Below are 17911 nucleotides of genomic sequence, written 5' to 3'. Positions count from 1 at the left end.
ACCGCAGTCCGAGTGTTGAGCTAATCAGAGCAGATCTGATCTCCGCTCGCTGGTATTTGCGACGCCTCTCCGGACGCGTGTTTTCATGTGTAATTGGGACGGATCGTTACGGATTAATCTCCTTGTCCTCACTTTCTCCTGGGTCAATATCAGAGCGCTGGCAGTGAGAAGAGTCTGTCCGAGGCTTTTGTCTGGGCGGACGGTCGGGAGACAAAAGCCAGGAGATAATTCCCTCCTCTACATCAGATTACGCCTTTCATCCCCTCCGTCCCGCAATTAAAAGTATCATTAGCATTTAAATTGCCAAGTGAGATTGTGATCGGCTCCAAATCGATAGAGGCGGCGGAGATCATTGGTCTGGCCAGTTTGAAGCCCACAGTCAAAAGTCGTTTTTTTTTTTTTCTTTGTTTCTTTCTTTATTATCCCCCAACTAGGCTTATTTCTCTCTCTTTTTTTTTTTTTTTTTTTTACTGTAACAATAGGCAAACAACCAAAAGCTGAAACTTCTTTTGTACTCGAGGTGTGTCATTCATTTTCAGCACTGCAGTGACTGCACTGGCATGGTGGTGGTGTAAGAGGTGTAGATCAGATACAGAAGCAGTTCTGCTGGAGTTTTTAAACACTGTATAAACACCACTCACTGTTTACTCTATTAGACACTCCTACCTACAGTTGCTGCTCCACTATGTAGATAAAGTCAAATCAGAGACAGAAGATCTGAATCTGTTGCTGCACAAGTTCCGTTTGTCATCCTTTAGTCTCTCATTAGTGGTCAAAAAACAGTGCCCACATGATGCTGCCCACAGGACACTGCCCAGAGGACTCCTCCCACAGGATGCTGCCTACATGATGCTTTCCACAAGACTCTGCCCAAAGGACTCTTCCCACAGGTTGCTGCCCACAGGACTCCCCACACAGGATGCTGCCCACAGGAGTCTGCCCACAGAACTTTTTCTTCAGGATGCTTCCCACAGGACTCTTTGCACAGGATGCTTCCCACAGGACTCTTTGCACAGGATTCTTAGCACAGGACGCTGCCCAAAGGACTCTTTCCACAAGATGCCGCCCACAGGATGCTTCCCAAAGGACCTCTTTCACATAATGCTATCCACATGATGCTGCCCACAGGACTATTTCCACAGGACTCTTCCCACAGGACGCTGCCCACAGGTCTCTGCCCACAGGACGCTTCCCACAGGATGCTGCCCACAGGTCTCTGCCCACAGGACGCTTCCCACAGGATGCTGCCCACAGGGCTCTTCCCAGAGGACATTGCCTACAGAATGCTGCCCACAGAATGCTGCCAAAATAACTTTTTTTTCACAGGACACTGCCAACAGGACTTCTTCCAGAGGATGCTGCCCACAGGAATAGAGCCTTGACAGAGTTGGAGCCACAGTGCCACAAGACTCAAGCTAACAGGCCTAAAATGTTTGGAGCAGTTTAGTCAAAAGCAGGTTAGCTGAAAACAGGTTAGCCGAAAACATGTTATCAGCAATGCAAATAGTAGGCTTGAAAGGTGGGATCTGCAGGGCCAACAGAGAGCAGCTAGGTGTGCAAGATCTGGAGCAGGTTAGCTTCGATGCTAACAGTTGGGCTTGATAGGGTAGGATCTAACAGCCATCACTGACAGGGTTATCTACACAATTTAAAATTCATTTTGATTGAAAGTTAAGGTTGAAAGGATGGATTCATGTAGTGGCTGGACACACACCTTTAAGTCCACCTTACATAAATTTTTTTCAACTTAACGTTTGAACCCAAATAAAAAATTGATTTAATGACATTTTTCAACATTGTTTTAATGATATAGTGCTTGGGGTTGGGGGTGGTGGCAGTTTAAAGCCTACAGCCAAAAGTCTAGTTTTTTATCTACCAGCTAGGTCTACTTTTCAGCTTTTTAGCAGTTATAAAGGACAGACACACAAAAGCTGAAAGCTCTGTCGGACTCGTGCTCGGCCTATATTTGTCAAGAAAGAAAAAAACATCTTATTTAAACATACACTCCTCCACCGCAGCCTTTAGTGCTCATCTATCCGCTGATAACCCCGCTGCTTTTGTCAAAGCTGGCAAAAAAAAAAGTAATTTTCTTTTCTTTTCTCTTTTTTTTACACTACCCTCTTCTCTTCCTAAAGCTCTTCTCATAGATTACTCCTTTCAGAGGAGGGATTAGTTATGTTTTTTCTCTCTATCCCCGTCAAATCTCCTCCCTTAAGCTGCCCTGAGCCTTTTGTGGGCAGCCGAGCGAGGAGGACTGCAGGTCTTGGAGGTGGATGTCTCTGCAAGGGGCCAGGCAACCTTTTAAAAAGCTGGACTCCTGAGAGCCGGTCGACATGTCCACGGCTCAGACACATATATACTTATTAATATATATATATATATATATGTCAAGCTGGGTTCATGTCCAGCATGGGGTTTTAGGCCTTTATAGTTAGTGGAGATCCATAAAACGATAAATTGAGCCCTAACCAATGTCTCTATTTTGGAAGAAAACAGTTATTCACCATTATTATTCTCTAATATTATTATTGTAAGATATTCTAGCATGAAACAAATGTCCAAATTGGAAAATAATATTAATTATTAAATATTAATATTAATTTTTCCAAATGGAAGAAATGGTTGATGTGTGTTTTTGGAAACAGGTTAAAAATATCTGAATGTTCTTCCTTTTGTAGACTAAGCTTTATCTCTTCAGAAAAAGTTTTCTGTTTAATTTGAACACTGTAAAAAAAAAAATAATAATAATAATTATAAGTTGAGAAAAATCAAGATTTTTAAGCAACTTACTGCATTAGATTTTTTTTTAGTTTTGAAGCCAACTCAAACTAGGGCTGTCAATGTTAAAGTGTTAACGTGCGCTGTTCATTTATAATCAGTAACGCGCTACTATTTTTTTCTATGCAAGTTAATTAAAGCACCAAGTTTGACTTCTACTTCCGCCGTAATCTGTCTCGCCCCTGCCCAACACTGATCTATTTTCTTGCTGAACAACTATACGGCGCGCTCATACGGTGTCCAGCAGTAACACTACCGTTCAGCTCTCTCTCTTTCTCCTACTCATACACACGTAAGTTTGAATTCAGAAATTCAATCACAACCAATTTACAGTCCACTTTATCGTGCACTCTTTATTCCAGCACCCTATGTTGATTTTATCTCCCCTCAAACATACAAGTATATATTATTATTTTATTGACACCATTAATACACATATAATTGCATTTTACATTTCTTACATTCATTCTTCTATTCACATTTAAATATCCACTAAAATAATTTATGTCTGAAGAAAAACAAATGCGATTAATCGCAGTTAATCACAGAATTTTGTTGTGATTAATCGGATTAAATTTTTTAATCGATTGACACCACTAATAAAAACATGTTATTATTATAATTGGTGAGACAAATATAAAGTCTCACCAACTTAACTGCTTAAGGTAAAGAGATGGATTTAGTATTGATTTATAGAGAACAGAGAATGGGAACAGGTTATCAGATTGTGATTATTTAATTACTCCAGCAGATCTGACTATAATAGCCTTACAAAAGGGAGAAAGCCAGAAGCAATGGCATTCACCCACTGCACCGTCCACAAACCTGAGTGAGATAGCACCATCATCTCAGTTTGCCCATAATTCTCTACAGTATGTCCATAAACCCCTGGATCTGCAGCCTTTATTTAAGGGGAAAAAAATCATTACCAAAAGCTAAACTAAACAATTGAGTATTCAGCTTAAAACTGTGTCTGAGAGTGAAACTTTATATCTCTAATTGCCTTCTGTTAATAGAAGTAGGTATAAATAACATGAGCTGATGTACTGTGGGACAGTTTTGTAAGAGAGTCATTGGTAATAAAGTCATTGGTTTACCCTGTGGAGCAGGAGGATTCATGTGTTAGTAATTATAGCTGTCAGTCAGTACAGGTTTGTTTTATTTAAATAAGGTAAGCCAAGTCACACTGATGTAGATATTTGCTCTGAATCAGGGCACTTCACTAAAAAAGTATCAAGCATCAGAGTCACTGTTGATTTTAGGAGTTCATGAGCCATATTTGAAGTCACATTTTGCGCAGGTCACTGATTATAGAGAAACATTTAAATGTTTTTTTTTTTTTTTTTTTTTGGAGTTCCAAACCTTTTGCAACTCACAGTCCATTTAACTCACCACAAATTATTCTGTGACCCACATATAAATGTACTCAACCATTTAAAATCTAAACAAACATAGCACCACAGATCATTTGGATTATCAGGCAAAATATCCTTTTGGTACCATTTATTAATGATGGCTAATATCAATACAAAAAGGATAAAACAGCATAGAATTGACCTACCTCACTCCTCGCAAGCTTTGCTTTGTGAATATTCTTAATAACCCTACATGCACATTGTAAAGCTAATCTAGGTTAAATAAACAAAACTGTAATAAAAAAAAAAAAAAACATTTTAAATGTCATGAGTCAAACAAGTCAATCGAGTGCTGGATGTAAATCTACACAGATTTCTCTCTTATTTAGGTAAATAAAGCTTAGATTTCCACTAAAGCTGGAGCATTAGCATTAGCGGCTAACCGCTATGTTCGCTCAGATTGCATCAAGCCTCAGCATGCAGTGTCATGCAGATATATCAATGATTACAGATGTGGTCTGATTAGACACTGGGTCTTTCTACAAGAGAACATAAAAGTGCTTCCATAACTACCCAATAAAAAGGCTCTCAGAGGCTAGTTTTGGGCAGTGTTCCTCTTGGTGAGAGATCATTGACTTCTAGACATGGCTAAATGATGCACTTAAAGACATTTAAGAGAAGAAATTTTGCCAAGTTGACAGACTTTGAGAGAGGGTGCAACATTGGACTGAGAGAATCAGGAAGGTCATTTCAACAAAATGCTCTACATCTAGACCTTCTGTTAGCCAGTCACCATCGTCTTTGTTTGCAGTGGTGTTGTAATTCAGAAGCCTACAGGCTCCTACAGGCTGGAACCATATTTTGTTTTTAATGACAAATTCAGGTTCTGTTTGGAGGCAACCTACAAGTGTGCAGGATCTACAGGCACAACTGCAACATCTGTGGGTAAATGTTTTGCAGGCTGCCTTATGGAACCTGTACACCAACAGGGTACTACTATAGATCCTCCTTGTACTGTTTTCCCTAGTAATAATATCCTATACTATTATTGTATAGTAACTAGCATCCCAATCCATTAGCTAGTTTATCAGTCATGTGACTGTATTATGGCAAACCAATCAACGATCTCTACCTATGCCAATGGTCTGCTAGCTGAGGCCCACTGTTTCATTGTGTTTTGTCGCTGAGCTTGACACATGCCATTTGTGGACACTTTACTTTATTGCAATAAATTATTCCATAACGGTAATTTCCCTTTAAATGGGACTGACTCATTGATTATATGGGTAGTTTTCCCTTTGAATTTGATCCACTTGATATGCCTAAGCCTTCATTTAGCTCGTTTTCAGCTCCGCCACAGTAAGCTCTCGAGTCCCCGGGGGGGCGAGGAAGGTAGAACGCTCCACGCCCCGCGCAAGAGACGCTGGATGGCTGTTATTTTCCACACTCTGTTTTTGAAACCACTCCTAATGGATTTCGGTGGCCAAATCAATTGTTCAGTTCAGTGATTCATGACTCCTATACCTGTGAATTAGAGTGTTATTTTATAACACTGCATGATGCTCAATATGGGGAAAAGAGGTAAACCATGATACCTTATAATTGAACTGAATCAATAATTACGTCAATTTTCCCAGTAGAGGCAGAGCTGGGTTATAGGGGAGTTTAATATACGGGAGTGTGGAGAATAATTTGGATATAAAGAAAGCGGAGAATGGAATCAAAGGAAAGTTACTCAATTATTTACTTCTGTTTTATTATTGCATTCCTCTGAATATACTGCAGATAATGAAACGTCAGTGGCTGATGCCTCGTGTCATATCTCACAATATAACACACAACAAACCCAAACCCACACATGAGTACGGGGCAACTTAAAAAAAAAAAAAAAGATGTAGCTTTGATTTGACTGCAACATCCTACTATAAATAATATTCAAAAATAAATATAACTCCTACTAAAAGAATACAAATAATACTAATAATAAAATATATTATGGATAAGGTTCAAAGTGTTGAGGACTTTATGTAGCAACCAAAAAGTTAATTAAAAAAGTTAAGCTCATATAAAAGCTTTTAATTGTTTAACTGAGGTTTGGGGCAGAGTCAACAAATACACAACATTTGTGAAAATCAATGAGCTCAGATTCCAATCAGTATATAAATGTATATAAAACCAAGCACCTAGGCATGCAGACTGCTTCCACAACCATTAGTGAAAAAATGGGTCACCCTCTGAAGCTTCTAGGATGCTACCTGTCGTGAAAAGTCCAGTCATGAAATTTCCTCACTGCTAAATATTCCACAGTCAACTGTCAGTGCTACTATAACAATAAGTGGAAGAGACTGGGAACAACAGCAACTCGCTCTGTCAATGTAATACGCAGAGGTCTGATACTTGGCTGTAAAATGATTCATCCAATCACGTTTGCTACTGCTTTTTATACAACAGTTAGTTCTGACCTCACAATCTGATTGGTTGAGAAATGTTTTAACCGTGCTGATATATTTGTGATAACAGCACAGCCTTCTCACATGAAATCTGTATTACTCTGCATTGCTGAGTAACGGAATATACACACAGGACAGTTTTGACTCATCACCTCCAGCACCCGCAGCACCAGCAGCAGCATTAGCTTAGCACAGGCTAGCCCCCAGCTCGCCAGCACAGTCTTTTGTGGAAAAAAAAAGGAAAAGAAAATCCATCAGTCACCTCAGCCACAGTCTAATAGCTGGAACGGTAACCAGCTAGGCTAAGCTTAGCTAATGCTAATGCTAAGCTAAAGCAAGCTTCACTAACCTATTCACAAGCTACGCTAACCTATTTGCGATAACACACTCCCTCTCATGCTCTATTGCTTAAATAGTCAGCAAGAATATATTGAAAATATACTGTACTTATCATTATGCCATTGGAAGGATCTCACAAAGAAAGTGGAACACATATGTGTGTGTATGCTCATGTGTGCACGTGTGTAAAAACGACACACACACACACATGCTCTCGCGCTCACGAGTGCTGTAAAGGTCAGTGCACACCCACAGCGTGAGAGCTAATGGAACTAAGCCTTGTGAGCTCTAATGATCCCACATTCTCCACCACAGTCAGGAGCTCCTGCCCGGCTGCGGTACCTGCGCTCGTAGCTGTGCCTGCTGAACCACTGCCTGCATTATTCATATGACACTCTTATGAACTCCACCAATTACATGCTCAGAGGGTGGGGGCGGGGCTTTATGCTGAAATGATCAGCTCATATTGAGCTCTGTGTTAGCGGCTCATTATCACCTGTGGTGTGTATGAGTGGTGCCTGTGTGATGGTTCATACTGCAAAAGAATGATTTCTTAGCCAAGGAAATAATTTTAAATCAACCTAGCAACACCTTAGCAACCAATGAATAATAAATACATGCTGGAAAATTGCAGTACCTTAGCAACCTTTTATGCAATCAATACCTAAAATATAGCAACACCTTAACAACCCATTAGGAATACCTTAGCAACCACCTATTATCAGATTAAAGGGAACAACGGGCAGGGTTGGGTTCAGCAAGATGCCATAGCAACACTTTATCAACCACCAAGAAATACCTGAGCAACTAACAACTACATTTTCAGTGGTTCTTATGCTTTGTGCAATGGACTATATTGTATCTTAGCAACTGAAATAAAGTCCTAAATCTACCTAACAACACCTTAGCAACCAATAAGCACTTCCAGATGCTTCATGCAAAACACATTTTCAGCCGAATGCTCCTTTGCATGTTTAAGAGCTGATTTGCTTTGTGTGGTTTAAACTAAACCATTTAAAGTTACCAGGGAGGCAGAATTGGGCACAACACCAGAAAAAATCAACTCACCAAATTGACATAGGGAGATCCAGATTGACTGGATGTAGCAAAGGTCTTTAGTTTGCTCAGTCTCTAAACTGCAGTGTGAAACTAATCAAAATTAACAGACTAAAAGTAAAGTATATAATGTTACAAACAATACAACTTTGGGCTAAGAGTTACAGTTAGACAACAAAAATATCCTATAAAGCAATAATTAGGAATTGCAACCATATTTTCTGTCACATAATCAATAAATACTAGTGACCCAGTGCTATTGTAAGCCATGCACACCCATCCACCACCATGTTTTAGCGAGGATTTGGTGTGCATTGTGTCCGGCTGTTCCAAGCTTTCTCCATACATTATTTTTTGCATTATTCTGGTACAGGTTGATCTTAATTTTATCTTTCTGAAGGACACTGTTCCAGAACTGGACTGGCTTTTTTAAAGATGTTTTTGGTAAAGTCTGGTCTTTCTATTAATGATTTGAATCTTGTGGTGAACCCTCTGTATTTGCTCTCATAAGGTCTTCTATTTAAGGTAGACTGAGATTGGTAGCGTAAACTCTGCTGAAATGATACAGAATCCCAGAGAGTGTTCTTCACTTGGGTTGATGTTCTTAAGGGTTTTGTCTTTACCAGACCTTTACCTGCTTAACTAATGATGGATTAATGAGGGAGTAGTGCAGTGACCCCTTAAAATAGCTTTTAACATCATTTGTGTACCTAGTTTTGAGCCCCTGAAATGAGGAGACTTTGTAGAAACATGGTTGTAATTCCGACATTCCAATGCAACATGTCTACACTTCAATTGCATGTCATTTATTTCATTCTAAATCCAGTGTGATGGCATGCAGAGCCCAAATCATGAAGATTCTGTCAATGTCCAAATATTTTGGGGCATAGCTTTAGATTAATTAAACAGAGTGTCTGCAAGCATTTTCATGTATAGTATAGAAGTATCTGGCAGGTGTCGATTGCATTGGCAGGCGTAGTGTGCTTTCGCATGGCGCTCTTGCAGGGCAGCTATTAGCCCTCTGAAACAAGGTGATCTGGAGTGGAAATAAGAGGCCTGGAGGAAAGAGTTAAGAGAGGCAGTTGGGCGTGAGGCAGTCTCCACTCTAAAGAGCCGCTTGCCCTCACCAAAAGGTCACTCTATTCAATAACTAGCCCGCCCAATTCACCACGGCTCAGTGTAGGCGTCAAACAAGCCTCCTTCGCCCTATCTCACTCTCTCTCTTTCTCTCTCTCTTTTTTCTCTCGCTCCTTCTCTCACTCCTTATGCTTAATTATCTTTGATATGTTCTATCAGCTGGTGCTGAATTATATTTAATAGATAACAGATAACTCCTCAGCAACCAACTCCAATACCACAGTACCCCTGCTGAGCTGCAGTCACACTTGTAGTTTCTGCACTTTCTAGGTTTATTAATAATATTGAGGAAGATGAATCTTCGGAAATGAATCTGCGGAGTGTTAGAGTGTCTGATCCCCCCCTCCCCCCAACTGTGTGTCATCCTAATTAAACTGTGTCATAACGAGGTGGAACATGCGTTCCTCGCTAAGCTGGAAAATTGGGTGCTTTATTTCAAACTCTGCTGAAATGGTACAGAATGTTAATTTATAAAAAAAGAGAGAGAAATCATCTCACATAGAAAACATCTCAATATTTCACATTTCATACATTTTGTTTATCTAGAAAGAAATGACTTAGCCCCCAAAAAAAACGTTGCCACCTGGATTTAAGTAAGTAAATGATGTGGGGTTGATGCTGCAGTTGGTCTGGGGGTTTAGGTTCAGCAACAGTATGTGCTGCAATGCGGTCTCCTTTCAGAGCAGATAAATCCGATTCCAGGTTATGCTCAGTCAGAGAGGGAGTCTCTTTGTTTTTACTATGAGTGAATGAGCTACTGAGCTCTGAGATTCCTCTTCTGAAGTCTCCATTGCTTCACCAGCCGCTCGCGTTCAGTAAAACTGAGCCGGATCCTCTTTTAGAGGCTGTACATGTGACATAAGTACATAAAGACGCATGACGTGGCCAGAAGAACTCTCACAAAAAGTGACCCCTCACCCCAGTTTTTAGAATGAATATATTAGGCTTAGCAGGGATGGTCGTTCCAGCACACTGGTACCACTAAACAGAAAATGTTATCCCTTCTCCACTCAGAAATGCTTCTGTTTTGAGTTTAGAAACTAAATAATACAGACTGCCACTTTAATTTCTAAAGCATGATAAACTTCCCTCTAGTTTAAGTTAGAAAATATATTTAAACTGTTTTTTGTTAGTAATTGTAATTTGTTTAGATTAAGAAAAATTATACTTAGACTAATTATGTAAAATCAAGTAGTCTTATTTTGCCATGTTGAATGGTATGAACATTCCTATTCATATTTACACCCGTAACTGCCCTCCTCATTAATGAAACATCCGAGATCAAATGGAACGCAGTATTAACATTATTAGAGGGGCTCAGAGTGGTCCAGCGGGCTTAGCACTGCCACTATGATTAGGAGATTGCTTGTTCGAATACTGTTCTTGTAGTTTGTCATCAGCTGCCGGAGCCCTGAGAGAGCACAATTGGCCTTGCTCTCTGGGTGGATAGATGACACTTTTTCCCCACACCACTTTCCATCACCACTAGGGTGATGTAGATCACCCAAGGCATCTGTGAGCTGATGTATCAGAACCGAGTCACTGCGCTTTCCTCCGAGCACACTGTGATGCTATTCGGCAATGCTACATCTGCAACAGTTTGAAACGGTATCGGACTTCACATGTATCAGAGGAGGCATGTGCTAGTCTTCACCCTCCTTGTGTTGGGGTATCACTAGTAATAGGGGGAGTCCTAATGAGTGAGTTGGGTAAATGGCCGTGTAAACTGGGAAGACAATTAGGAAAAAATATATATATAATTTCGAGCACTTCCTCTTTATCATTTTTTTATATCAGACTCTGTCTCTCTCTTTCGGTCTCTCTCTCTCGTTACAGTCCGTCTTCATTATCCCCCTTTCCGTGCAGGTGAGAGCCATTGATAGGCCAGAGTTGAAACGCTTCCGACTGCAACAAAGCCGCGCGGGAAACGTCCGTCAAACCTGCGGCGTGGCGAAAAACCGTGCGGTATGAAAGCTGGCACTGGGTACCGGGTGTCACTCTGATCTGTCTCTCTCTCTCTCTCTCTTCCCTTAACAGGACGGACCTCCCGCCCGCCCACAAACCCGCCCCCCCACCGCCCAAGAAGAAGACGAGCGACATGAAAGGAGGCCTGACATCTGATGACATTCAGGTAGGGTGGCATCCTCTCTTGTGCCCGTACTCTCGTATTCTGGGCACATTCGCACCTGTGAGATGCATGGCACTGTTGCTTTCATGTCTTTAAACTTTAATGCAGGAACAGTCACCGATATTTTTTTTTTATTTAACGGATGTGACAGTGCTGGAAACAGGGTTGCTGGAGATCCTTATTCCCTGTTATAAGAGAAAATAGTGCTACTCAAACATAGGTATCTGTAATTATCTGTAATTAAATGCAAGTATTTGTTACTAAGTAAGCAGATACAGTTTTTAATACTTAGAACATAGAAAATATCACATTACAAAAAGGGTTATAAATGAAAAATATATAAATTAATTCAGTTAAAAATGTAAAACTATTATATTATATAGATTTATTACAAACAGAGTGATGTATTTTAGTGTTTATTTCTTTTATTGTTGATGATTATGTCTTACAGCCAACTTTTGGTAGTGTGCACAGTGTGCCAAGTCCTGCTGGAAAATGTCAGAGATGTAAGATTACACTGCACTGGCTTTGGACTTGATATAACACAGTGGATCAACACCATCAGATGACATGTCTCTCCAAACCATCATTGATTGTGTAAACTTCACACTAGACCTCAAGCAGTTTGGACTGTGTTTCTCTCCACTCTTCGTCTAGACTCTGGTTCCTTAATTTTGAAATGATATGTAAAATTTTACCGATGATCAGTGATGGTTTGGAGAGACATGTCTGTCATCTGCTGGTGTTGATCCACTGTGTTTTATCGTCAAGTCCAAAGTCAGTGCAGTGTTTTCCTGGCAAATCTTACATCACTTCATGCTTCACTCTGCTCACAACCTTTATAGAGGTGAGGATTTCATTTTCCAGCAGGGAAATGAAAATTGGTCTTATATCACACACAGCTGGTATAGTCCCTTTAGAAATGTACCGTATTTTTCGGACTATAAGGCGCACTTAAAAACTTTTAATTTTCACAAAAATTGACAGTGCGTCTTATAATACGGTGCGCCTTTTGTATGGATTTTACTCGTCAGGTTGTAAGGAGCAGTAAACACACACTCCGTGCAGCATTATAGAGAGTTTCAGTGCTATACAGAGTCCGGAGCCGTGCAGCTCCGAGGCTGAGCAGCAATAGCATTAGCTAGATGCTAACCGCTAAGCTAGCTAGCTTATTCACTGAGATCAGTATTATCTAAATTTTACTCGTCAGGTTGTAAGGAGCAGTAAACACACACTCCGTGCAGCGTTATACAGAGTTTCAGTGCTATACAGAGTCCAGAGCCGTGCAGCTCCGAGGCTGAGCAGCAATAGCATTAGCTAGCTTATTCACTGTTCAGAGATCAGTATTATCTAAATTTTACCCGTCAGGTTGTAAGGAGCAGTAAACACACACTCCGTGCAGAGCCGTGCCGCTCCGAGGCTGGAGCAGCAATAGCATTAGCTAGATACTAACCGCTTAGCTAGCTAGCTTTTTCACTGTTCAGAGATCAGTATTTTCTAAATTTAGCACTTTTAATACTGCTGGAGCAGTATTATTAGAGTTAGATGCTAATCGCTAAGCGTTCACCGTTCAGAGGTGAGTTATCGGCCTGTAAGTCTGTGCTGCTTTGCCTGGCTAGCATTAGCTAGATGCTAAGCGCTAACTCTCTCAGAGGTGAGTTTTATCAGCCTGTAATCTGCTTGTTTACCGTGTTAAAACAAGCTACGGGGGACGAATCGCTAGCTAATATCTCACTGTCTTACCAGAACACGCAGGATTACTCAGTGTAACGCTGTCGTTTAAGTTTGGGTTAACTTTACTAGTTTAGGTGACTAGCTAGCGTGCTAGCGGATAGCTATGCTAACGCTGGTGCAGCAAGCCTTAGTGGACATCTGGAAATCTAAGCTTACTGTAAATAAACTGAAGCACGTTACTCACCCAAATAAACAGTTTTCAGGAGAGGAATCTGTGTAGATTAATATCCAGCACTGGTTTGACTTTGAAAGAGCTAACGTTAGATTTGTATACTGAGACGCTCCACCGGCAAGCGACCACCCCCGGTGGGGGAAGGGAAACATGGCGCCACCCCTGTTCACTTTGATATAGGCACCCTTTCTAGTGTCACTTAACGCGCCTTATAATGCGATGCGCCCTATGTATGGAAAAATAGCAGAAAATAGGCGTTCTTTGATAGTGCGTCTTATAATACGGTGCGCCTTATAGTTCGAAAAATAAGGTACTGCGAATAGACTTTTTAGTGCAGACACGAACCAGTGTGAAACTTTGAAAGGTACGAGCTTTAGAGGGGTATAAAGGCCCCAGCATTGGGCTGGAACTGTGTTTTCTGGAATGATGAAGCTCTACAATGAGTTGGGGAGTTAGAAATGGGGTGGGGCAGATTGATAACCATCATCCAGTGTCCAATGACCTTCTTAACACCTTTACTGCTGAATTCAATCAAATCCCCACAGCTCCAAAATCTAGTACAAGCAGGTATATGTGTCCTAATACGATTTCTGTCCATATATTATAGTAAACAGGCTTTGTCATTGCCTTTCTGGTTTCCCACTAGTTATTCAGCAAAGTTAGAACACATACAGTCTTCTCCAAGAGCATTGGAACAATGAGAGGCCAATCCCTTTATTTCTTTTATAGATTTATGGGCTGACAAACTGACAAAAATTGAGTATAACATTAAAAGATGAAGATGAAACAAAAGATCAACAGCTCATCTTTTATTTCCAGTTATTTACATCTGGATCTGATACACACACATCTTGTCTAAACATGCCCATTTTTCATACAAGTTCTCCCATTCATATTTCCACCAGTCACTGGCCTCCTCATCTATAAAACATCTCTGCCAGTACAAACCAGTTCCACTTCAAGCAGGAATATTAAAAAAAAAAGTCCCCATACTGAACCCAGTCACTGCTGCTCTCCTCATTTTTTCCAGGTTAGCTGCTGTTGACACTGTGTCAACACTAGACAATGACAACAGCGAAATGAATCGAGCGGATATTTATCCAATCAAGCGCCACATCTGAAAGCGACTCAAATCACACAGATCATGTGTGTCACATTTATGCAAATAATCAGATTTGTGCCACTTCAACCATGTAATGTAAACATAGACTAAGCAGGGAATATATAAACACGGAGTGCGTGAGATCACTGTCCGTTACACGGAGTGCGCAGTATCGCTGTCAGTCAGATGAATGACACGGACTTGAGGAGACCCATCTGGAGCGCTGCGGGCACCGGGGGGGCAGATTTGTAATAGCGGTGAGATCAGCGAGCCGTGATAGCCTCGGTGCCCGTGGATCGAGGTGCACCTTCTCGGCAGCGCTTTGGAATGCCTGCATTAGTATTCTCGTCGCACCTTCAGCACATTTGCATTCGTCTTGGGCTAAGTACTCACGAAGAGGTCCATTGTCCTTTGTGGGTAATGTTAATTTTGGACGGTGGGGAGCAAAATCAACTTCCTTGCATCGATCGCGTCTGTTGAAGGTCAGCCTGCTTAATGCTGAACCTTCGCTGTTTGTTGAGGAACATGCTGGACAAGCTTCCTTTGATTTTCCATTTGCAGGCACTGAAAGTAGCCTTTTTGACCCCTCCGTCAAGGCCTTTTCTTGTTCTTCTTGTGGGAAAAATGCATGGATGTCCCTGGAAAACATGTTGGGCCGTAATTTAGGGATCTATAGTCTGGTCAATGGATTTAGGGCGTGTTGGTGTGGCTTTACTAACGTAAGGGGGTAAAAAGCATTCATTGTGCAGTTTGAAACACACAAAAGGCATGAACTAAATCTCTTAATTGGGATGTTCTGGGCATAACAAGAACTAAACCGATCAGTTACCTGGTTGTCATTCCCTTTAAGAACTTTGGCACACTGAGATCCTAGTGCAGCAAAACTGACCTGCCCATTCATGTTGTGAAGGTTTTCCAGCATTCCCTTTAGGGTAACAGAAATGTTATTTTATTCTTTATTCTGTTTATTGTTGAGGTAAAACTGAAGGTGTACCTGCGCTGAGCTTAGATAAGGTAGGATTGGGCAACTGACGGTTGACTGTTGTCAGGGTTTAAATCAGTCAGTAACGCACCTGTATTTCCCGCTGCTAATATGGGAACATGCCAGATATTTACCTGAACAACACCACCTCACTTCCAGACCACCACGTCTATCGGCATAAATGTACTCTTAAACACAGACGCTAGTTTACCGACATGGGCGCAAGGTGTGAAAATAGACTGTTGACGGGGTGTAAGATAGCAACGAGCAGCAAACGTCAAAACCTTGTGCAGGGTGTATGATAGGGCCTGTTGTCTTGAAGTGCCCAAAACTCATTCTCATTCCTAAATGTTCATTCCTATTTAATCTATCCCATCTATTTTATTATCTGTTTTAACCACACCGTCTCTATAACGTACCAGCCCAGCACCAGTGTAGTGCAGGAAGTGGCCTGTTTGTTCTTCACCCCTGCCCTTCAAAGAGCCTGAGTTCACCACTGCTTCTGAGTGCTCCATCCATTCAGATGCAGGCAAGGCTGCGGTCACTTTGAAGCATAGAGATAAACACGCTCAGGCTGTGACAGCCCCTTTCTTGACCTGATCCAAAAAGCTCCCAGAATCTAGAAGATCAGAGACGCTTCGCATTTAGAATCCGCAGGCATCTCCTCCTGTCTCAACACTTTTGCCAACATGAATATACACTATTTTTTGTGCTTTTTCTTCCCCTCCCCCACCAATATCACTACACTCTTCTGAAAAGCAATCTCAGATCAGAAAAAAAAAAACTGGGACAGAATGAATTCAATATATTTCAAGCTGACATTTCTGCTGAATATTATTTTACATAATAACATACTGTACGTCCATTCCAGTATTTCAGCTCCGCAACACAAAAAAACAACAAAAAAAAATAGTGGGTGAGTAAAGCATTTTCCAATTTGTAAGGTTGCAATTCCTTCTGACAACACCTAAAAGACATTTTGACACTTGGCAGGATACCAAGTGAGGAAATGTTTCAGGTGTTATTTTGTCAGTTTTGTTTTGTGGAATTTGGGTTCGGAGGCCGAGTGCTGAGGGCAGTCATGAAGGGACTGTCAGATGTATCTGAAATATCTAGTCAGTGGTTGTGGTTCAGAAGAAATGTAGTAAGTTGGGGAAGGCCACAGTGTGTTAGAGAGTGATAGAGACATAGGCTGTTTGGTGATTGTGATGTTTGAATAGTGACATCAAGGTTGTGGGCAAGTCATATAATGTTCTATGTAGTGAACTTGGAGGTGAGAGGGTCTGGGATACCGAAATTTACTGCTGAGCTTTCTGGAGGTGTTGTGGGACTAATTCAGTGAAAAACTAATGAAGGAAGGTGCCTACCTTATAACCCATGTGAAGAGCTTGTGGCGTAGTGCACAGACTCGGGTTTGCGTCCCAAGTCGCACTTGAATCGCATACACAGACACTTTAGACTCAAATCAAGATTAAAGTCCTAATATTAGTATTTTGAGGGAAACATATTTAGACTCAACACGGACTCGTGATCAAACACTTGAGACTCGACTCGGACTCACGACCAAAGACTTGAGACTCAACACGGACTCGTGATTAAACACTTGAGACTCGACTCAGACTCATGACCAAAGACTTGAGACTTGACTCGACTCGGACTCGTGATCAAAGACTTGGACTCAACTAGACTCGGACTCGTGACCAAAGACTTGAGACTCGACACGGACTTGTGATCAAAGACTTGAGACTCAACTCGACTCGGACTCGTGATCAAACACTTGAGACTCGACTCGGACACGTGACCAAAGACTTGAGACTCGACACGGACTTGTGATCAAAGACTTGAGACTCAACTCGACTCGGACTCGTGATCAAACACTTGAGACTCGACTCGGACACGTCGAGTCTCAAGTCTACAGACAGCGCCAGCTCCACGTGAAGTAGAGCACAGTGACATAATGACGTAAGACAATGCGCTCTGAACGAAACCGTCGTCCGGCCTCTCGTGTGATGTGGCTACAATTTTCGTACTTCAATCCAAGCTTGTTTGAATGTCAAGGAAAATGTAAAAAGTGTAAACAACCACTAAGAAAAAAAAAACATAGAAAGCATCAACTTTAATGTGACAAACACCATTGGAACAAACAACTAATTTGTAGAAATAGCAAAAATACCAAGGCACAAATACCACCTATCAGCACCACAGCAACAAACCGCTATACTCTAGCAACATCTTAGCATCTACACTCTACACTCATGACCAAAGACTTGAGACTTGACTCGACTCGGACTCGTGATCAAAGACTTGGACTCAACTAGACTCGGACTCGTGACCAAAGACTTGAGACTCGACACGGACTTGTGATCAAAGACTTGAGACTCAACTCGACTCGGACTCGTGATCAAACACTTGAGACTCGACTCGGACACGTGACCAAAGACTTGAGACTCGACTCGGACTTGTGACCAAAGACTTGAGACTCAACACGGACTCGTGACCAAAGACTTGAGACTCGACTCGGACTCGTGACCAAAGACTTGAGACTCAACTCGACTCGGACTCGTGACCAAAGACTTTAGACTCGACACGGTCTTGTGAGCAAACACTTGAGACTCAACTCGACTCAGACTCATGACCAAAGACTTGAGACTCCACTTGACTCGGACTCATGACCAAAG

At 41.4% G+C, this 17911-nt stretch overlaps 1 protein-coding gene across 3 annotated transcripts in view; it reads left to right on the top strand.

Moving 5' to 3' along the window:
• The window catches only part of nectin1b (nectin cell adhesion molecule 1b), a 381414-nt gene that overhangs the window by 316673 nt on the left and 46830 nt on the right, over positions 1–17911 (top strand). For all 3 annotated transcript variants that reach the window (XM_049483657.1, XM_049483659.1, XM_049483660.1), the window contains exon 7: positions 11153–11246. In XM_049483657.1, coding sequence (XP_049339614.1) covers positions 11153–11246 — 94 coding nt within the window. The remainder of the gene's footprint in view (positions 1–11152; positions 11247–17911) is intronic.

This window comes from Astyanax mexicanus, chromosome 9 (assembly GCF_023375975.1).
Source record: "Astyanax mexicanus isolate ESR-SI-001 chromosome 9, AstMex3_surface, whole genome shotgun sequence".
NCBI lineage: Eukaryota > Metazoa > Chordata > Actinopteri > Characiformes > Acestrorhamphidae > Astyanax > Astyanax mexicanus.
Note: the sequence above shows the minus strand (reverse complement) of the source record. Positions and strands in the feature narration are given on the sequence as shown.